General features: G+C 37.0%; 2 protein-coding genes across 3 annotated transcripts in view; both read left to right on the forward strand.

The window, feature by feature from the left end:
* LOC145779779 (protein Aster-B-like) overlaps positions 1 to 4,353 on the forward strand; it is a 45,358-nt gene extending 41,005 nt beyond the window's left edge. For both annotated transcript variants that reach the window (XM_082591421.1, XM_082591420.1), the window contains exons 18-23: positions 286 to 389; positions 497 to 664; positions 1,079 to 1,268; positions 1,579 to 1,698; positions 1,981 to 2,122; positions 2,805 to 4,353. In XM_082591421.1, the coding sequence (XP_082447547.1) occupies positions 286 to 389; positions 497 to 664; positions 1,079 to 1,268; positions 1,579 to 1,698; positions 1,981 to 2,122; positions 2,805 to 2,837 (757 nt within the window). In that variant the 3' untranslated portion in view covers positions 2,838 to 4,353. The remainder of the gene's footprint in view (positions 1 to 285; positions 390 to 496; positions 665 to 1,078; positions 1,269 to 1,578; positions 1,699 to 1,980; positions 2,123 to 2,804) is intronic.
* On the forward strand, positions 4,215 to 14,927 carry LOC145780241 (beta-1,3-galactosyltransferase 1-like). The gene is made up of 3 exons (XM_082591944.1): positions 4,215 to 4,220; positions 4,463 to 4,562; positions 13,693 to 14,927. Exons 1-3 carry the CDS (start codon positions 4,215 to 4,217, stop codon positions 14,925 to 14,927), a joined length of 1,341 nt encoding a protein of 446 aa, XP_082448070.1.
* The last annotated feature ends 8,090 nt before the right edge of the window (positions 14,928 to 23,017 follow it).

Genomic DNA, 23,017 nt, shown 5'->3' on the forward strand with positions numbered 1-23,017 from the left:
ATCGTCTCCATCTTCATTTCATATCGTTTTATTTTCCGTCATCTACCTGTTTGTACAGTAAGTACTAGTTGCAATCAGCTATATGTTTACCAGCACATCAACGAACGTTAAAAAGGTGGAAAGCATTTAAATTTTAAAACCTGCATGAATAGTTTTATTCAATTGGTACAGTGCATGTCTGTAGTCAGCACGCCAACAAAACTCTTTTAATCTGTAAGGTATATTGATTAAATCTTTAATCTTTCCACTTTTGGGAATCTGCAATTAAACTCCTCTCAATTGCAGAGTCACCGCGGAGGTCAACTACAAAAAACATCCTTGGGGGTTTGTGAAGAGTTTCATTGAGAAAAATGTCGTCAGTGGAATGAATGATAACTTCTCTTTTCTTGGTAAAGATGCTGTTTTTTTGCGTAGTTTCAACGTCAACTTATGTATTTTCTCACCAAAATAGAGTGATAGTCTTCTTCGTTATTGATGAGTTATTCTTTTTCAACAGAGCGAGAACTCGATCGCTTTTTTGTCAGAAGAGGTCACTTGCAAACACCTTCCTTTTCTCCAACGTCATATTTACGTCGTCGTCAACGCAACTCGACATCGTCGTCAGAGCAAAAAGAGTCGAAATATTCAACCTCGTCAGATCCAGCTGTGGGCGGTGATGCGCAGAGTAAGTAGCTTTCAATTTTTTTTACTTGTCTTTTGCAGATTAATCTGCTTTGCCAGATAGGGGAATGGTTGATTCTGTTTTTGTTTCTTAGTTTCCACGCATATTTGCTAGTGTATCACCGCTATCCACCCTGTCACTTCCGTTCCATAAACTCAAACTCTCCATTTGCATGGTATTATTGCATTTACGTTTGAATTTGTGTTTCTCGGTCCGTTCTTGTTTTGTTCCTCACGAGGAAAAAGATAGGAAAACTCACTGAAGTTGTGCAAATATACAATATTGAAGAGTAAAATGCGTGTAAAATAAAACGTTTTACGCCACAATTTCAGTAATAAACCAAACTGCTGTAATCTACTCTGTATCGATTTCAATACAGCAAAGTAGCCTTTTGTTTCACAAATGTTATCTTTTCAGGCTCTCCCTTGCCACAAAACGGAGATATCCCGAATCACGTTCACTCAATTGACAAAGACATAAAAGCTGCACCTACTACCTCACCTCTTGCTGTCCCTGATGACGTCGGCGGCAGTGGCGCGTTGAATGACAAGCCACACCTTGCGGAGACACAGTGGTTCAAATGGATGATCATATCTTTGGTTATAATGTAAGTAGGCTACGCCGTCATTCAAAATATAGAAAAATACATCATTCAATCAAGTTTCAATAAGCATTTCCAATCCCACTGCAGATCGTGTAATTAGCTAGACAACTGTCAACCCAGACAACAAATCAGTCGTTTTTTACATTGATTCAACGTCTGCAGACGTTGACTGGCATGACTGCGGTATCATGCCGTCTCTCACTTGTTGCTCTCCCTGTCTTCTAGTATTCTATGCTTTTCATTGTTTGTTGCCCTTTTTTTCGACTTGCATACAATTTCAGTTTGCTGTGATTCTTCAACTGTTTTTCAACAGATTCTTTTTATTGATATGGAGCAATTACACAATGAACCGTCGCCTCGCATTGCTGGAGACCTTGCATTCCCGTTCCGTTCCATCTCAGTTTGATTATCCCGCCCACAACGACATCAACGAGTCAGTGACATAGCTGTTTGTTTGTATCTGCTTACCCCTGACCTAACGTTTTCATAAGCCGTCTGAATGTCTATTCTAGAACTAGATGATTACCATTGATTACTTGTTTCCTTTAATACTAGATCTTGTGTTTTATGGAAATTTGTTGCAAAGATGTTCGGTAATTATCATATTAAACAAGCTTTCCAACATTTTTCTTCGTTTCGACCAATACTGTACCGTCTTTAAAATAAGAGATTTTGTCATTCCTTCCTGCTCTCATTCATGTTTCAACATTTTCAGTGTTTATGACGTCGGAGGCACAAACGACGTATCAGTGGTAAAGAAATTGGCAAATCTTGAACGGAGGCTGGCACGCATAGAAGCTATCGTTCAAGACCACGTGACCTTGTCAGGACGTCTCCAAGAAGAAATGCAAAACACGGTGAGGTTACGCTTAATCTTTTTATGTGATTTGTTAACTTTTAGACCAAGAAATAGACTGCAAGTACAATAGTTCTGTTTCATCAAAAATTGACCCACTCCTAATTGTTTAAATTTTCCATCCCACCTCAGTTTAAGAATACCCTTTAAAAATCGTTTTCTTTTTAACACTGGACCCGCTCAAAAGCCCAGTTTCTTTAGTAAAATTGGTTTATAGAAAAGTTGTAGGAATGCTTTCATCGAAATAACTTTATGCAATCCTCAATTCGCGCATTTCAAATTTATCTTAGTGGGAAACTTATGGGTTTGGTGGCCCTGCAATTAGCGTACATGGCCGGGAATCGTAAGAGGCCTGTTCGATTTCCTCTCTCGTCGGTTTTCCCCGTTTTATGCTTGGCATTTGTAACGAAAACTTGTGTGATCACCATCGAATTTTTTTGTTTTAAGGCTCTTTTTGTGAAGGAATTGTCATGTCATAGTGGAAGCTAGACATACTTACCATTCGAGAAGACCGATAAATTTGAAATGCAAGTCACAGCAATGGAATGTAAACAAAAAACAATTTGTTCCACACTTCTCTCTTTCTCTCTCCATTTTGCTTTGTAGAAGCCTGGTCTTCATCACGAAATACCAAGGTCGTCCAATCTCTGACCATTTAAACTTAGCTATGTCGTATTTTGCAGTTGAATGAAATCTCGGACTCTGTGAAGACCTAAACTGCGAACTGCCATTGCAGTGGATTGCCAAATGTTTGCGACCGGATTCTAGTTTGTCAAAACAGTCTTGGCGAAATTTTCTTTTCTCACCTTGTTTCACAGAATCAGACGACAACCCAATTGGTGTAATTGTCTTTTTACGTTGATTCAACGTCCGCCGACGTGGAATCAATGAAAAGGACGGGATTTACTATCTGAAATTAGCTAACCAGCTATGAATGAATAGAAAAGTGGTTTTCCGCATTCAACTTCTATCATTGTTTTCATGTTGATTCAAAGTCAGTTGGCATTGTTTCAACGTAACAACAAAGCTAATAACTAGCCGAAAGATGTTTTACTTTTGTTTTTGTACCATTCCTAATCATCTATTGCGTTCAAGGACACTGTATTTATTGCTTTGATATCAAGATGTTTTATGCTGTGTTCTTTTCGGATCTCCACTAGTATTGTACCTAGTTATTTATTTCCATGATTGCATTGTGGAACAAGCATTGCTGGATTGTGGAGCAAGCAAGCAAATAGCTTTCACCTTTGTTGCTACATTTCACAACTCAGTCATTTTTTCGATTTATTCAACGTTACTTTGAATGAATAAAAAAAATGATTAAAATGCTGGCTGGGAACATGTGTCAGTTGTTATCTGAGTGGTGCAATGGCCGAGTTAGTAACGCGCTTGGCTTTCAGTTATGCGATCCTGGTTCGATACCCGGCTAAGCTGGATGTTGAAAAATGAAGTAAAAACACCCTACCCAAGGTGCAGTATATTGGGTAGGCATAATCGCTAAAGGAAAGTGACGTGACATAAAATCTGGCCACCCTATTTTCATTAGTGTCAAAGGTCTTGTACAATGAAAACCTTTTATTTTTACCTGAATCTGAGCAACCAAGTATGGTACCACCATTACCTTAAAGGCAAAAAAGCTGTTTTTTTGCATTGCTATTCAATGCATTGCATATGCGCAAATGTATTGTTTTTTGTTGCGAAAATTACATTTTTGTAGAGCAAGTTATGATCTCAGACTAGCTCAATCTCAGACAGCAAAATCCGTCATTCATGACGGATTCATTCATCACGGATTCATTGATGACGGATTTTGCTTTCTGAGATGCCACCCCTTCCTACATGAGAGAAGTGTTTATGTTTTGCGTTGATTAAACGCAACATAACATGATTTCAAACTCAACTTGAAATCTCTTTCCATGAATTCTAGATAAATTAACTCCGACCACTGTGTCCTCGCACTGCTGCATGTAGCTCATCGAGCAAACTGTTGCAAGTTTAATTTTTTTGTTTATATACAGTATCAGCAATTTTATTGTTGAAATATTGTTCTCTTTGTCATTTCAAAGCAACCCCTTATTTTTATTGGGAAAGACATGAAGGTATTAGCGCGATTGTTCCAAACTTGGCGTACTGTTTATCATGAATCGACTTTTGCGCACTGTCTTGTATGGGAAATTGTCATGCGTATTGCGTATTGCCTTGGTGGTTAAAATATACATTCCGTGCATTGCTTATCAATTTCTTCTAAACAGCCAAAGCAGATTTTTCTCAGGCTCAGGTCTTATCCGGGAGTCGTAAAATAGCAATTTGTCAGAAATAGCCTTTTGCATTTAATGTGTAGGACCTACAGACCCCACTGATTTCCTCTCGGTTTCAACTGGGCCAATTATTATCCTTGTCTGGGAACCAGCAGTGGTGGTTTTACATCATCTCGGTGTGCGGTTTATGCGAAAGCTAATGACGGCCCAGTTCTAGTTTTCTCATATCCAGCAGTCTCGTGCAAACTTTACCTATCAGTTCCTTGCGTTTCAGGGAACATTTGTGATGTTCTTGCAGTGGTAGGACTGGTCTGCTGCTTGTTATTTGTAGAACATCGCAGTAAAAATATTAGGTTAGCCTGCACGCATTAAAAGCGACAAACGGGAATGTTGAGACGTTTCGTAAACCATTGCGCAAAGTCTGAATTCACTTTCCACCTGTGCTTTCAGCAAACTCATAGCCGTTACTTGCCGTTGGACAAAGTGAAAGTAGTTTTAAAACAAGTGTCACTGAATTAGCCTCAGTTTATTTTTTTAACCGATTGTCTGCAAAAAGTGTTCAGTGGCGAATGCCAAAAAACAATTATGAGGTAAGTTTGAAAAAAGTTCTTTGCGCGGAGGCTACGTGAAACTATGGTAAACTATACATACACGGCGAGAGTACACCTATGGTAGGTCACAAAACTTGGCCTGTTATTGTCTTAATCATCAGGGCTACATGATTGTCTAGTAAGCTTCACCACCATTACGTTTTTTGGTTAAAAAATTTGTTGATTTAGTGGGCAATGTAGCATACAAGTAGGCTTACAGATATTGCAGCCGATGTTTGGTCGGTCTTTTCGCAACAAAAGAGTAGTTGAAATACTTTTGTAAAGTACATTACCTTCACTCTAACACAGAAAAAAGGATCGAAATTAAAATTTCTACAAACCGTGTGAATATCATACACTCTTGTTGAATAATAATAATCTACAGCGCCACGACCATACATGTTACGGTCCCGGATGTAACGTTATGGTTTTAGTATCGTGAGCTCGAAACAACATTGACTCGCAAACAATTCTTCAAATAGCGAGGGACAAAATTGAATTGCACACTAATCTGTAATAGGCCTGTTTTGTTAACAAAATGTGATTGTTTTTGCTAAAAGGTCGCTACAACCCAGTATCCTAATTGTGGTGACACATCTAGCAAGCTCAAAAAAGTTCTGAGCGACACAATTTTGCCACAAGAAAAATCGAGGATAGAATGCCGTTTTTAATTGTACAGTACACGGTCTACTGGTAGCACCACCCTTTTGATTGAGGTTTTAATGCCGGTTGGTATAACAGAATTGGCGTCAAACTTTGGCAAGACGTACGAGATCGATCAAACTGGGGCATTTTTATACATCGATGGCTGCATTAGCTATGACGCCTGCGCTGGGAGTATGATGTCATTTTGCGTCATCTTAATCGGTCACGTCATGATAATTACTTTCATTACATGTCGATACTTAAGTTGTTAAATCACTTATTAGGAAAAGTTTTCTAGGGCCCACGTAAATCATGCAAAATTAAAAACTGTTGTAAAATAGTTTGTGCGTATCATAGTAAATGGTAAAGGTGACTCCCATATCACATCTACTTTATCCAAGTATCGGGGGATGAGAAGATAAGGTTCTCACTGTACTAAGCGGTCGGCACTAACGAGAGTAGGGTGGCCAGTTCCTTTCCCTCAGCCACCTTTACTTCAGCAACTACGCCCACCCAATTTATTACACCCTGGGCAGAGGTGAGCGGTGTTTGTCAACACAACCAGCTGAAGACGGGGGTCGAACCAGGATTGCATGATTGGAATGCGAACGCCTCAACCGTTGCGCCATCCCACTGCGTATGACAATAGTACGTAGCCTACCTTGAAAAGCCCATTATAAAAGTGAAATCCGGGTTTTAAACAAACATCCTGGTGCTGCAGTATATACCGGTACCTCTAGAGTTTTTGTGTTCAGTCCTTGTTTCTAGTGAACTTTCACGGTTGCGCTGAGGCAATCCTCTCTGTGGTCGTCTTTGAACTACAACGCACCAGCCTATTGGTAATTTTCGCAGTAGCCTAATATGCCGCATCTGGGCATTGGAATGTTTAAGCCAAGGATTCACAGTGCATACAGTCACGATCGATTTTTCTTCAAGTTTTAAATTTGAGGTCGACTTCAAGAGTCCAAGATTACCTTGGAATTAAGTTACTTGCTTTTTGAGAAGTGTAAGTTCAGTGGTTTTTGATATATTTCAATGTCCTCGTCTGTAAAAGCTAATTTAAAAAAAAATGAAATATTAAGAGCAAAGGTTTTCTTATGCACAAAATCTTTATCACATTTTTCACCTTTAACAGTCACCCTAACCCTACCTACTATGGTACTGGTAGTATCTTTCTGTTGCAGTAAATCCAAAGAAACATCAGCAGTATATGGGAATCCTGGTTGTTTTATATGACTAATCTTCTAGATAATTTTAAAAAGATAAAGTGCGAGATGTTTTTAAATGAATAAAAGTGTAAGATATTTTTGGATAACTTTACTGTGGAGCAGGGTTGAATCTAATACAATTGCAATCGAATTTAATTAATTTAATAACTTTAATTAATAACATATTTTTATGTAGGCTAACTTAATTGTAAATATATATAATTGTAATTAAGACTTTTTTGTTGTGTAAGCTAATGCAATTGTAGACCTACGGACCAAATAATTTCAAAAGATTTTAGTGCAAATTAGATTAGGTAAGTTGGGCGCATGATATACTTTTGTTAAGCCGCTAGTTAGAGTTCAAAATGGACTTCTAGAGTACAACTTTTATACAGTAGGCCTACCCCAAATAGAGTACGGTTGGCTACGGCGTACAGAAAATTTGTAGCCTACTGTTTTTGATATAATCGAACAGTAAAAAAGCATTGAGAAACATAAATAATAAATATTGAAACATTTAGTTTTTCGTAATTAAATGCGAAATTATAATTACCTTTGGAAATAATTGTGATTTGAAAATTTCAAAACAATCTAATAGTAATTGTAAAGTAATTAAAAAAATCGCTAGTGTAATTGAAATGGAATTGAATTGGAACTACATAATTGATCCAACTCTGCTGTAGAGCATTTCTACTTTTTAGCTTTTGACTAAAACATGACCTTAATAGCCTACGTCATTTTTGGTAACGCAACTTCCTGTGAAACAGAGGAGTTAAACCAGATGCATTTGTAAAATAATAACGAGATATAAACAATTTTTATTGGAGTGAGGGTTGCCATCTACGGGTTATTTGCTTAGTGAAAGGTGAAGATAGAAGCCCATGCATTAAGTGCAGTACAATGATATTTGCCTGGTGTAAGTAGTCGCAGTGAGCAATTCAACAATTTCATTGTTTCTTTATTTCGGGTTCAGTGTTTATTCAGCGTTTTGTTTGATTTTTGAAAGGTTTACGTTTTAATAACGTTGCAATCAAAACGAAACAATGAACTGACTTCACAGCTATGCGCGAAAAAAGTGAACTCTTGCTAACCAAACATTTCTTTCAGTACTTAAACATTGAAGTCAAACAAAGCAAACAGTGTTGTGAATCATTCTTTTCAACGACTGCTCTTATGAAAGCAATGAATAGAACATTAACTTTCTGAACTAGAAGCAGTCTAGGCTGCATTCGAGATAAGAATAAAAAGCAATAGCCTACACTTCACCGTATGCTCTGACAGAAGTACTGTATATGTTATACTTATATCTAAATAGCTTTACAAAACAGGAAAGAATCATATTGTGGTGTAGCCTACTATGGTTCAAAAGTACCAGATTGTTTAAACTTACAAACACATCGATCCTTCAGAAGACTCATCGCAGAATTAGACCAGTTGTAGGAAGTGAAAATCTCTTGCTATTAAACGAGGCCGGTGATGAAACCCAGAATAAAACCAACTTTCCACATCAGTACCTTTTCAAAAGTTTTTTTTTATCAAAATATACTGTAAAGGTACGGATCTAGTTGGATTTCGTCATCCATGCAGTTAGCTTGATTCGATTTTAATGCAAAGGTGTTCTCGGTAAAGCAGGCTACCCTCTTAAAGCAATGGAAAACATTACTATTAAACTGTGGTCAAGTTGAGGTTTTTTAACGGCTAGCTTTGTCGTTCTCGATGTTTTACTTTCTTTACGTGCAAGGTGTTAGTTGCGGGTAGGCCTACCGTACTGCAGAAGTCATCAAAATATTTCCATGAATAATTTTCATTTAACCTCAGTCCTCTCAAATGTAGGCAAATTCAACTGGTAATGTTTTGTAACGAATATATTTTGCCACTAAAGTCCTCATCCATTAATGTGTTGATACAACTCCGTTAAGATGGAAAGTTCCATTTTGAAATAAACATAATTCTGAGAAAGTTTGTTAAGTTTTTAGGTTGGTGCAAAACTGCTGGCTAATTGTAATTCGAGAAAGTCAAAACAGTAAAATGTTAATTTTTCTTAAAAAGGTTTGTTGGATAAATATCAGTTTCGTTGTATTTTGTGGCTACTAATACTGTAAATTGTGTTATCCAAGTTAGGTTATACATTCCTACCTAATCAATCGATTGTGAAATAAAATCAATAAATGGCTATTTGTAACTTGCATAGTTGCTTAAAACGCAAAAATCACTTAAAGCTTCAAGTATAACCCTTGTTTCATATTCTTTGAATATAATCACTGACAAAATCAATCAACTTTACGAGTGCAAACAAACGGTGTTGAAAAACTATTTTGAATTAATTTCGCTTGAAATTGGCCTATTTTCCTTGTAAGGAATTATGTTTTGTTTTTTCCGACCAAGAAATGATTTGAAACAGTTTTGAGGTAAGGAATTCTCTATTTGAATTCTGTCATGGTGTTGTTTCAACATGACGCAGAAGCAATGCGTTTTGCAATTTAAAAGCGAAATCACGCTACTGGTGCAGTGGTTGACTTAGATGTAGACCTACCACCAAAACCAATAAAAAACGTGCAATGTTCCCCGATTTTTCAAAAATTTCTCACTGGCTTTGCTCGCTCAACCATCTTTTGTTAACTTTATTAGTAGCCTACGGTAGCCTAGCATAAAAACGGGTTTTTTCATCAGAGGATTCAAGAGGTAGGTTGGATTTACCGAAACCCTGTCTCTCTAATACTCCTTTCCATGTCTCAGAGTCATGGCCAACTCTTGCATTGAAATTATTCAGAATTATGATCTTGTTATTGGGAGAGATGATTTTTTTACGAGATGGCGCAAGGGAGCATAAAATATTTCCGTTTCGGATTGTTCTGCTATTAGAGCTGGGCCATATTTTAATGAATTTTTATCCTCGGACTGGGAAAGCTTCTTTGAGAGCTTAACCCTGGCAGTTTCGTATACTTGTAGAGTCTTTGAATCACTGACGCAGGCCCGGTCACCGAGATTGACAGAGAGAAGTTTCCTATTGTTGGAGTCTTGTTGCCGGGAAATTATTCCATCCATTAGATGCCACTGAATGTAGAGCAGTCCTTAACGTGTGTTGCTCAAGCCCACACCCCGAGAATCGAACCAGCGCCGCTTGATCTCGAAGCTTCTTCGTTCCAGAAGTAACTGAGCTATTGGGGCGGACTGCTTATAGACACTTATACGTGTTGTGTAGCCTATAGTGGTTACAGTCAAGTGGAAGTCGCATGGACATGACACGATCAGAGTGTCCCTCCGACTCCCTCGGGTAGATTTTCAAGCTTGGGTAGAATGGTGTTCCTGATGATGAAATCAACACCAGAAAGGCGTTTCTCTTCTAGAGGTTTGCCAGACCAAAGCAACGCAATTTATAACCAACACCATGTTCTACAAGGCTGCCTTCATCCGGGAAGCGAGCTTCGCTGATAGCGACAATATCAATGACCAGTCTATAGCAAGATCGTGGCCAATCAGTGCAGAGCGTCGTTCTGAACGATTTGTCACATTATTGCCAATCATGGTCCTAACATTTGAGCTAGCTAGTTGCAGTCCTATTTTAATTTGTTTTTATAAGATGCCCGTTACCTGCGGTGTGCTATCTGGGTTTAGCGGAGACATGCTTTGTTTGGGCCACTTTTTTTATGCTTTTCTCCGTGTGAAGCAAGCAGTGCTTCCCAAGAAAGGACTGCTTGGTCATTGAGAGCACTGCATGGTGATGCTGTTGTCTCTTAGTTCAACATCAGACGACCCATACTAAACCGCCTGCATGCAAGATTGAGCCTGCGGCTTCCAGTGAGATTATTCACATGTCCACATCATCCCTTTCCTATTACTACAGAAAATTTTGGGTTTAAGACTAAGACCTAAAGTAGCCTAAACCAGCCTGCGCTATGGAGTTTTAAGGTGAAGTACAATGTGCGCAATCCTGGTCCCACTCTTTAAACACAAGGTTCGTCTGCCCTGGTTTAGCATGCTGAGACGAGGGCAGTGAGGTCACTGAGTTGTAGATTTATATCAGACTTTCCTTGTCTTAGCTTCTGGTTTAGGAACCTTTCCCCGAAGCTCGGGAGCATTTTAACCAAATACTGGGGGCTTGGTTTGGTTATAGGCTATTTGGGCATGTACTTTGCAGTAAGCCTACACATCGCACCTACAAGAGCCAAGCCTTCTCTAGGTATTTAACCCCATACCTGGGACCCTGACAGGTACTAGGCTACTGGTCTGAGCCAGAGCAGACCTGGGAGTCATGAGAATTAGGGGTAACTCTACATTCCCAAAAGCACCACATGCTCAAAGTGGTGTCTCTTCACAGGTTACAGTTTTATGTCAGTATCCATAACAATCTCAGTGTTAATAGCAGAATGAGGAGAAATATATTTTGTAGCTACAAGCTATTACAGGAAAAGGAGGCGGCACCACTAAACTGTCGCATTAAACTGAGTTCTTGTGAATGTAGTCTTCTGCTGACGCAAAAAGCAAACAAAGTGTTTCAGTTTTCAGGGCAAAGCAAACATTTTTTCGACTATTTTTTATTACATGGTTTGTTGAAACAAGGTAGGCGTATGCCAGCTGTGTACAGGTAAATTACGGACAAATTATTGTAATAAACTAGCAGCTAGCATACGAGGGCTAGCCGCTATCACAGCATTTTAGGTGAGGAGCGTCCGTGCAACCTGTTTCTTATTGAAGCGATTTTAATTATTTCAATAACAGCAAAACATTAAAAAATTAACCATCAAACGATGCAGCTGTTAAATCAATGCAAAAAACAACCGATTTTTTGACCAGACAGGGCTTACTGCAGCCGGAGCTCATCACTGAAGGCTTGGGTATGAAACCAGAAACTCAGCAGGCTATACAGTTGGATACAATATGATTATCTCTCTACCAAAGCCATATCAATTGTTGGAGTTTCGTGGTTGTGCATCAAGCACTTTTAGACTGACAAGAATATTGAATTGGATATTTGACCAAAATGACATCAATGCGGTAGATAGCTCTACAGTTGAGTAAAATGCGGCTTAACGTTACGGAACTTATCTTTTAGAAATCAAGCTCTGCAAGTAAACTATACTACTCTTAGGAATACTCTACATATAGAAATTATTTCTTTAAAATTGACAGCAAGGTTTGAAATAACGGTGACCAGATTATTTGTTACGTTTATTTGACATTGTTGACAGTAAAAAAAAACTGTTTCAAAGACTTTTCTACCTTTAACCTGTGACTTTTAATTGGTTCGATACTTTAATTATTTATCAGTGCACCAACATGTTTCAAAGCAAAGATTTAAACTCTCTTATAAATAATTTATTGCAATTTTAATTATCAACATTTTCGCGGTGAAATTGAGTTAAATTTGATAAAATTATTTTCGTTGTTCACGGTTCCATTTTTTGCATTAAAATTTTGTAGAATTTCTGATAAACTTACTTAAAGATAGTAACTTAACCCATTCTGATAGCCTACGCCCTACATATAGGCTACGTAGTAGCTGAGCAGATGACAAAAAATTATTTCTATTGAGAGAAAGTAAAGTAACTTCATTGTGATCGTTTATTTTCAAGCAAATTTTCCACCTAAAGCAACATTGAAAAAGAATGCTTCTAAAATTAAGACTTCTCCCAATGTTTAGTGCGATGAGGTGTAGGAGCTGGGCGAGACGGTAAGCTAATTTTAATCTTTCTTTTAATGTATAGATGCTTGGTGCCACAAAATTATGAAAATATCAACCAACTAAAACAAACAAATAATGTTGGCAATGAAGTTTAGTGAATAAGTCATGATCAAATTATCAAGCTCTGCTGGACGAAAATGGGGCGTATTGGCTTGCCTTGCAGTAATCCTGATGGCAATGTTCACCCTGGACTCATATACACGCTTCTCAGGAAAAAGTCAATACTTGTACAACAGCGCCTCGTGGATATCCCAAACAACAAATGGTAAGACAAAAGTTGCAAAAGCAGACTAAGTTAAGTCTGCTAGAAAAAAAAACCTGTCTTAGTTTTTTTGATTGTTTTTTAGCAATGCGTTATTATTAGAGTCTGTAGGCTACAGATTTCAACTTAAAATTAGGAAAGTTTATAAAAAAGTTTGTAGGCCTAACCACATTTGGTGATGTGCAGTCTCTGCTTGAGAAAAAACACCTAAACAGACTTGTCATGTCATTGGTTTTAAGAGTTTGCAACCAGGTAGGCCTGCATATAAAATAGGAGTGCTATCGTTTTGACACAATTTTTTTTGTCTTGACTTCATTTCGTTTGGAATCAAATTTTTTGTGAATAGTTTTGTTTCGATTGAATATTCATTATAAACTTGTAATTTATAATGTGAAATTCAATAAATCTTTGTCCTTCGTGTTAGATTCTCTTGTCGTCTGAAAAACTACAAATGGTTTTCCTGCTTCAAAGTAACACATGCCTGCATGATCAACTGGAGTGGTTAAACATCACTCTTTAGGCTAATTCTTGTATAGGCTACTGTGCTGCTAATACTGTAAAATAATTGTATTGCCTACCAAAAATTAGACTCCATAGACTGCATTTCACCATCAAACTTGATGGGGTGCTTCCGTCCACTTACGCATAACTAGGGGTCTGTCACAATTACATACTTTCAAACAAAGATGGGCTTTTGCTTGAATCTCCAAAAATAAAAATTTACGTGTAGCATCTGCAGAGCGTAAGCTAGCGGCATACCTGGCGTGACAAATGGCACTCTGGTTGTGAATTTCTGGCATGACTTAAGTCTTAAGATATAAGTAGACATAAGAGTCTTAAGACATAGTCTACAATACATCCAATAAAATAGCCTAATAAACCATATATTTTTGCAAATACTGATTTGTTTCAAAATTCTTTTCAGCTTTCAGAAATGCAACAAAAAGTGGTGTCTGGGGAAGCAAGCGTATCTTGAACATGGGGAGGCAAGCTATTGCAGGAATAACTCCGAACGCTCACCAGAATAATGCAACGCTCGATATAGTAAATTTTCTGAAAATCAACAGCACGGAACACAAAAACCAATCGAACTCTGAAAGTGCATCAACTGTCACTACGATTATTAACCCTAAGACTGGTGCATACAGGTTTCCATATATTCCTGGGTTGTACAGCATGGATGAAAATCTTAGTCTTCCTCCAAAGATACCCTTCAGACCCAACTCAAATGAGCCAATTCTTCAATACAGTCAAAAGCGGGACTACAAGGCGTTGATTTCCCATGACGACAAATGTGGAGCAGGAAAAGTTTCCGATTTGACGTTAGACAACTTCGATTACAACACCAACGCTTTTATGTTGATCATCATTAAATCGGCTTGTAAACTTAAAGCAAGAAGAGATGCCATTCGAAATACATGGGGAAACGAAATATGGATAAAAGAAAATGTTGGGGTTATAGTGAAAAGAATATTTTTGCTTGGAAGTTGTGAAAATGCAATCTCTCGCGATCAGGTCATCGAAGAAGATAAAATGCATGGTGATATTTTGCAATGGGACTTCCATGATAGCTTTAGAAATCTGACTTTAAAAGATGTTTTGTTTTTACAGTGGTACGCAAAAAATTGTCAAAACGTTCCTTTTATATTCAAAGGCGACGACGATATTTTTGCGAACGTGAGAAACATAGTTGAAAGTTTAAAAAATTTTCCTTTAACAAAACGAAATAATCTGTTTGAAGGATCTGTTCTCAGAAGAAGCCCTCGGATATTAAATCCTCACTGGAAGTATTATGTAAGTTATAACTTATATCCGGATAAACTATATCCTCCCTACGTTTCCGGTGGAGGTTTTGTTATGAGTAGTCCTTTGGCCGTTAAACTATTTCAAGCTTCTCTGTCTACTAGGCTAATTCCAATAGATGATGCTTTTCTGGGAATATTGCTGAAAAAAATTGGCGTCCAACCAACAAACGAAAGGGGTTACAAAAGCTGGGGTATGAAAAAACACGATATATGTCGATTGGCTAAAATCAAAACTTATCATAAAATATTGCCGGAAGAACTGGAAAAAATATGGAAAGAATATATAACATTAAACGTAGCAACGTGCCCCAGAGACACAGATGACGTTTTTCGTACGCAAATGAAACGTAAATAATTAGCCTAATTATCTCAAGTCTTTGTTTTATCTCGGTAAAACTTACAAACGAAGTAGATTAGTATAGGAGCGGGATCTAATTTTAAGTCTGCAGCTGAAGCCGTGTTTAATTCAAAACAGCCGAGACCAAAAAGTTAAATTGCCTAGTTATTGACTGCAATGAGTATCGATAAAATGCAAGCCTACGGCGAGATCCACACCGAACATACAAAACTGTTTTCGTCTTCAGCACACAAAAAGTCGCACGAAAAATGGCGCATGTTTGTTTCCTTTTACTATTCACACCAGGAATACAATTTGTGGTGTGAATGGTAAAAGGAAACAAACATGCGTCATTTTTGGCGCAACGTTTTTGTGTGCTGAAAAAGGTTTTGGTTGTTCAGTAAGAATCTTGCCTTAATCTTCATCAAACTAAAACACCAGCTCAAAATTTCCTGCTTCATAACGTTGGACCAACAATTTACTTTTTGTCATGAGATGAAAAGATTCTTAAGTTGTTTAAGAAGTTCGTTTTCTGCATAAATAATATTTTTTTAACAGCATAAAGTGCTTTATTTCATTCTATGAATTAAGTGGATCGTGTTTAAGGGCACCTCTTACTTTAATCATGTGCTTTAAAAACTTTTGAATGTGTCGTTAGGTAAAATGTTTTTTTTTTAACTTTTTACATATAGGCTATTATCGTCTGTTATTCTTTATAATTATTGCGATCTATTTATGTTCTTTATTTGTTTTACTTAATTTATGGATAGACCCAGGGCCTCCAAGAGCCCTGCCGGGCCCCGGTGCAGATGTTGCTGCCGGGCCCCCCCAGCGCGACTTGTCGCATGATCTCACAAATCACAAGCAAAATTTGTGGTGCGGGTTAATCCACAAGGCCAATGCACACATGGTGTTCTGAACAGTGTTTCTATTTTAATATCAGATCTGTTTAAAATATAATACAAAGAATACATTAGGTTTAACACTCCATTATTTCACAAAGAATGCAGTATTGTAGTGGTGTTTACAACTTTAAATTCATAAATACATGAAGAATGCATTGCTATTGGTTCATGACATTAAGAAATACCAAGTTCATTTCTGGATCAATACTCAATAGGCTGTTGCTTTTTATTTTCACTCCTTTGGTTTTCTTTGCTTGTTTGAGTAAAATTGCATTTATGCAGGATTGGAGGTCACTTTCTCTTCATTTCCACAGCAAGTGGTCAGTACTCAGTAGAAAACAAAGTTGAATATATTTCTATTTTCAATCTACCAATGATGTAAATGTACCTACATCTATCACTATACTATGTATCGAGACTTTACAGACACCTTGCATAACTACAGAATGCCTGTTTGAATCAATATTGACACTTTTCCTGAAATTCAAGAATAAGATTGGAATGGCCTGGCCAAAAAGACTGCTAAGAAATAAATAGTGAAAACAAACAAAAAGAAAAACTTAAGAAAAAAAAAATATATATATTTGTTGATATTCATATACTGAACAAATTTTTGAAAATCAGCACCTTTCTGCAGTGCTGGAAAAAGTAGGTTGCACTGCAACTAGGACACTTCTAATTCTGTCTAGAGTTAAAAGTACTTGTACTTCAACAGAAGTGAAGACCTATGATTTTTTACTCAAATATCGCACTTTCACTCATCTTTTTTTTCAATTTCTGTTAGACTGTTATGACATTTGGCCCTGCTACAAGGACAAAAATTATTTTCCAGCACTGCTTTTATGAAACTTGCTTGCATTAATATAGCAAAATGAATTAACAAACCCTAAAAACTCAAAAATATTGTACTGTATATATATCAGAGATCAGAGAAGTTTCATGATTTCAGTATAATTGTAGGCTGTGTTTAGATATATTTACACTATATACTATAGTGTAAATATAGCCTCAGTAGCGTTGCCAGATAAGGAATGCTGCAATTTGAGAAAAGTTTAAAGCTGTTGAAAACAAAAACTTGTATTGTGGAAATTTTTGTTAGTCCTGGGCAAAGATCAAAACCCTAACCTTATTCCTAACCCTTACCTTAATCCTTCCTGGCTTTAATCTTAACTCTGGTAACACCGGATTGTAACCATGGCAACAAGTGGGTAAAAAATAGCTACTTTGATAATTTGTAACCAAAAAAAACAGTTTTGTACCGTACCGAAAAAGTGACAGTGAGAACATCTTGCTCAGCAACTCTAACAATATTTCAATACACATAACAGTCACTGCTTGCTTAAGTGCCATAAACTGACAATTTGTCAGAAACATGCATGGATTACCTTCTTTGTAATTACTGTAACCTACCCTGATCAATCAACTGCTGATTAAAACATACACACCCAAATATTCACATTAAAGCACCCAGACTAACACTGAAATTAAAACATTGAAATAAACTGAAATATTCACTCACACTGCAATATTTGCATTAAACATAAACACTGAAATATTCACAATAAAACACACATACAGCCCTCCAAATCCTTGACAGACATTTCCACCACATTCAACTATGCAGGGATTGCAGGCCTTGCCGGTGGACATGTTCGCTAGTCTCTATCATGATTACACCTAGACTTCCAACAGGATTACAAAGCAGTGACTGCACAGTGCACATCTGATCTAACTATTGTTAATTGTAGAGTAAGAATGTACAGTTATACATTTTGGAAGTTGCCTCAGGGTATCTCTCTTGTTTACCAGTAGTAGCCTTGAAGTGTTTACAATAGACAATGAAAATCTGCAAATGATTTAATTTGACTTGGTGTTGCATTTTTAACAAGCCGAAGGAGGCAGTTCAGTTGGACCTCCACAAAAACTGCAAATTCAAGGCCTGCACACACTGAAATATGACATAAAATCTACTCTCTGAAACAAGCCTATTCACATAAAGCCTATATTTTTTAGAGGAGCTTTTCTAGCCTTTCTACCAGAAAAACTTCTGATGTGTCAAAATCAATTGTTTTGGCTAGTTTTAATTCGATGGTTAGCCTGGCCAAATCAACAAGACCTTAGCGCTAAAATATTAACATTTTGTCGGGCCCCCCTGAACTAAAAAAATTGAAAATTCTGTAGTTTTTTAAAAAGGAATGCCCATGATGGGCCAATCGAAATACAAAACTAATATAAAAAACAATATTTTATGCAAAATCGACTTCAGCACGCAAATTTAAACATTTTGACGGGCCCCCTTGAACTAAAAAAATTGAAAATTATGTATTTTTAAAAAAGGGCATACTCCAGAGGGGGCCCAATCGAAACACGAAACTACTGTAATATAAAAAACAATATTTTATGAAAAATCAACCTTTGCACAATTTAAACCGATGCAAATTTAAACATTTTGTCGGGCCCCCCTAAACTGAAATAATTGAAAATTCTGTAGTTTTAAATAAGGGCACACCCATGAGGGGGCCCAATCGAAACATGGAACAAATATGATATAAAAACAATATTTTATGCAAAGTTGTTGAAATTTTTAGCGCGTGAATTTAGACATGTTGTCGGGCCCCCCTGAGCTCACCGGGCCCCGGTGCAATGCACCGGTTGTCCCCCCCTCTTGTGGGCCCTGGATAGACCCATTTTTATAATGACGCCATGTCCAGAAACTGCAAATTCTAAAGAAAAGCTTTTTTATCTCCCGGTGAATTGCATGAATAATAAAGTCTTTGCTTGAGCTAAATTTGTTGGTTTAAAATTCCTTGAGCATTTTCTATGTCTAAGTTACCGTCGTTGAAAAGCCGAGCTTTCAAACCACATTCTGTACATGCACCGCTCTAATATTTTTTTACATTGTTTAACCTAGGCAAATCACATAATGCTTGGTTTTATAAGAAATGAGATCTTCGAAACAAATTTTTTTTATCAAAGCCAAACGAAATGAATTCTATAAAAAAAAAACATCGGTTAGACGTAACACGAAACCAAAACAAAAGTAGTTATACGTCAAAACAAAATTTTTGTTTGTTTTCGAAAATTTTAGAAACATTTTTGCTTTGAACATTAGTAAACCTAAATAAACGTTAAATCTCAAAGAATTCGGCACAAGACTGTCCGCTAGATTAAAACGTTTTCTGAGATTTAAATTTTGCCTGTGTTTCGTTTTCGTTATAAAGTGAAAACTAATCGTCAAATAAAACACATTTGTGATCTGTTTCCCACCGCATAATTTACTCGTAATCATTCCTGTGTCATTTGTTCAGTTTGTGCTTTTCAGTCCAGAGTGTCATTACAGTTGTAGTGCAAAGCCAAATTTATCTTACGATTTTTCATTTTATGTATAGGCTATTGCAGATTTAATTCCTGATGAGGACACACGTACGTGTCGAAAACCGTTTGAGTTTATTTTAATTATGTTATATTTTGTGTGTGTAAAAAAGTATGTTAAACCCGCTAAGGTTACTCTGTTTTATTTCTCTATGGTTCAACATTTCAAAACTAGGCAAAGAATTGAAATGAAGAGTATTTTAATTTCAACAATTAATTATGTTGCAAAACACACCCCAAGCGTTTCTTCAATCTTGCTGCAGCTTTTCGTATTAAAAATATTCTACAAATGTTCCTATATAACCCAGACAGCCACTTTATCCAGATCTGGACCAGATAAAGTGGCTGTCTGGAAAGTTTTCTTTTATTGGTATTTCATTGCTTTAGTATTCGCCAGAAATTTACACTTTATTATATTTTAAAGAATAGCTTTAGCCTTTATAGACATAGACAATGCCTGCTTTTGTACTTTTATTTATTGCACCTTCATCAATCTGTAGGCTATGTTCCTTTTAAAGCTAAAAACCGACTGGGTGAATCTTTCTTCAAACCTAGTCCAAAATTTGCAAAATTGCACAAGTTTATCCACAGCCATCCAAAAGGCTTTGACCTATTTTTGTAGACAGATTCCTACTTTTGAAAATAGTTTCGACGTGGTAGCCAGACGATAGTGCAATGTCTGAAAACTTGTAATTTATTTGTAAATTGTGGCTTTCGTTCGATGAGTAGTCAAATTTCTGAAAGACCATTCCATCGATCAGGAAAGAAACAAAATTTCTGGATTATTGTGTAGCCTACGATTTTCAAAATCCTGGACTAGTTTCAATACGCCAGCATCGATGTACTTTGGAATTGGAGCTACTTAAAAATAACATAGCCTACCTGCTGCAAGGATACGATTATGGCAACACTTTAATTTAACGCATCCTTACATGCGCAAGTGGTTTTGTAAATCGTAATTTTAGAAATCTGTGTTAATTCACATATCCTCCTCATTTTGGCGGCTCAATCAGAACTATACCTTCATGAAATATTTGGATTCGTCATCATATCTTCTTTAGCTTTAAGTTTCCAAAATTTATCGTGTGCTTCCAACTTAATAAAATAAAACTTATTTTGTAAAAGATTTTGTTGTCTAGTAGTGGCCAGCATCGGATCCAAGAAAGGGAAGGGGCGATCGCTCCCTCTAAAACAAAAAAAAATATATATATATATTTACAGTGTTTTAGAAAGGCGGGATTAATGTAACCTACTGTAGAACTGCACAATACACATCATTGTGATATGTTGAAATTTCCTCCACCTGAAACTACTTGCTGGATCCGCCCCTGGTGATAACCACATCTGAATGTTTAATATTTATTTATATCTTCGAAAAATGTATTTATCCATTTGTCATATACTGTAGATAGACCGAAATAAAATAAAAATAAGTTATGAAAAAAATTTCATGTCTCATTCATTATCAGTTTTGGTTATTTTGAAGGTATAGTTTTAGTAATGCAAAGGAATTTATTTTCACACGAGTCAGTTCAATCATAAATAACTGAAAATCGATTTCGATCAGCTAGCAGCTAGAATGCTAGATCATCTTCAGTTAAGCTTACTCAAATAGAATATTCTATTTGAAGTAATAGAAGTAGCCTAAGTTAGGCTAATAGTAAATAGAAGTAATTATATTTGAAGAGTGTTTACTCTTTTACCATCCCAGTTTTACGATGTCCCCGGAGATAGTACAGTCGTTGATGATCTGGTCTGCGGTTTGTTCTTCAGCACCACATTCACAAGAAGAAGAGGAGGTAATTTTCCACTGGTGATAGTTGTGCGGGAAATGGTATATTCTTAATTTGTTATATTTTTACTTCTCAGTGTAGAGTGTGAAATCAATTATATCTGGCCTGGTTGCATTATATTTAAAGAGAGTTGGCGATACTTTTGTTTGTTGCCACCTTGTTTGGTTTGATTGGGTTTTGTATGTTTTTCCTCAGACTGACAAAGTCTTTGATGGGTTATTCCTGGTAGTTTCGCATGTGCTACTTGTGCAATAGCAGGCCTACGGTAGCTTTGAACTTCTGATGCTAGGTAGGTGATCGAGATAGACAGAGTGAAGTTTTCGATTGCTGTTGAAGTGTTGTTGCAGGGGAATTATTCTGTTCACTAAGTGCCGATGAATGGAGAGCAGTCTTATAATACGTTGCTCAAGGGCACATTTTGAGAGCCGAACCAGCGCTGCTTGATTTTGAGTCGAGCACTTAACCATTGAGCTAAGTGAGCGAAGATAGTTGGATATCCCTTGTTGTAATTATTTTTTTGATTCAATGCATAAAACGTAGGATACACAATTACTTAGTCCAACTTATATGAAGTAAATAGTTAGCCTACTAGCCACTTAAAAACCTTTAGGCCTAGCTCTTGGTTCTTTGGTTTTGAATCTTTATCCTCGGACTGACAAAACCTTGATAGGTTATTCCTGGTAGTTTCGCATAACTTAGAGCCTACTTGCAGAGGCTCTTGACGCAGGGCCGGTTACCGAGATTGGCAGAGTGAAATTTTCTGATTGTTGAAATGTTGTTGCCGGGGAATTATTCCATTCATTAGGTGCCGCTGCAGTCCTGAAATGCGTTACCGGTAGGGGAAGGTGGGGATGGTTTGGACACTTTTTTGAAATTTGGCCGTAAAAATTTTTTTAAACTTTTTTGAAGCTTAAATTTTATGTCAACCTATAGCTATGTCTTTCATGAAAAAAGGGTGCACAGCATAGATTTCTCAACATTTGTTTTCTTATTAATTTTCCTAAAATGCTGACATCACAGAATTGTCCGAACCTACCCCAATGAGGGGGTAGGTTCGGACAAGGTATGGGGCTATATCGGACAAATCAAAATATGGTTGAAAATAGTCTTGAATAACATGTATTGTACCAATAATATTTACAAAGAAATCCTGCAATTGTTTCATGTTGAAGGCAATAACAAAATATCAAAAAAATTACAGAAGGTCTATAGCTTAGGGGATACCCCGGACACTTAGATATTTATGTCCGCGGTATCCCCATGATCACGTGTAGCAAACAATGGCGGATTTCTACTAGTACAAAATACTCTGCTAGAAAACTCTTTTGCTGTAAAGAACCTGCTATCTACAACGTATATACTACACTAAAGGTTAAAAGCTTTACTGCACAAACTTTTTTATAAAAGCTTACGACGTTCACTGCAAATATTACGTCTTTGAGAAAAAAAATCTAAACTTCTAAATTTGAACAACTGAAGTTCTTAAAGCAGTCCTAACGCAGCTGGCAACTTTCACCCAATGGTGAAAGTTGGCGTGCAAACTGCGTGGCGATGTGAAAATTAAACCGGAAGTTGCTTGTCCGGGGTATCCCCTTGTCCGAACCATCCCCACCTTCCCCTACCCTAAGAGTCGAACCAACGCCGTGTGATCTTGAGCCGGGCGCGTAACCACTGAGCTAACGGGGCGGACAAACAACTTGTTTTACTTGAGTTAGGATCATTAGGCCTACAAGGTTCTTATTCAAATACAATTTATTTTTTGTTCTATTCATATTTTCATCACCTATTTCAAAATCATCTAGCCAATGGGAGCTTGTCAAAACTAAGTCAATTTCGCATAAAAACTGCTAATATGGCAAATTTAATAGTGCTGTTCTTTCGGGTGAATATGCATAGCCGACATCGTAGCCTACGCTAAAAGCTCATTTGAGAAAATGCTGACTGGGATGGTGCAACGTAAACAAACAAAAAACGACAACAAAGGAAATATTTTGACATCAAGCAAATTATGAGACTAAAAAATTAAAAAAAACTTATA

This window comes from Aplidium turbinatum, chromosome 11 (assembly GCF_918807975.1).
Source record: "Aplidium turbinatum chromosome 11, kaAplTurb1.1, whole genome shotgun sequence".
NCBI lineage: Eukaryota > Metazoa > Chordata > Ascidiacea > Aplousobranchia > Polyclinidae > Aplidium > Aplidium turbinatum.

Excerpts from the sequence above, each read along its gene's own strand:
- LOC145780241 (XM_082591944.1), top strand. Across the intron at positions 4,563-13,692 it reads TTACATCATCTCGGTGTGCG|CTTTCAGAAATGCAACAAAA; the intron begins GTTTATGCGAAA and ends AATTCTTTTCAG.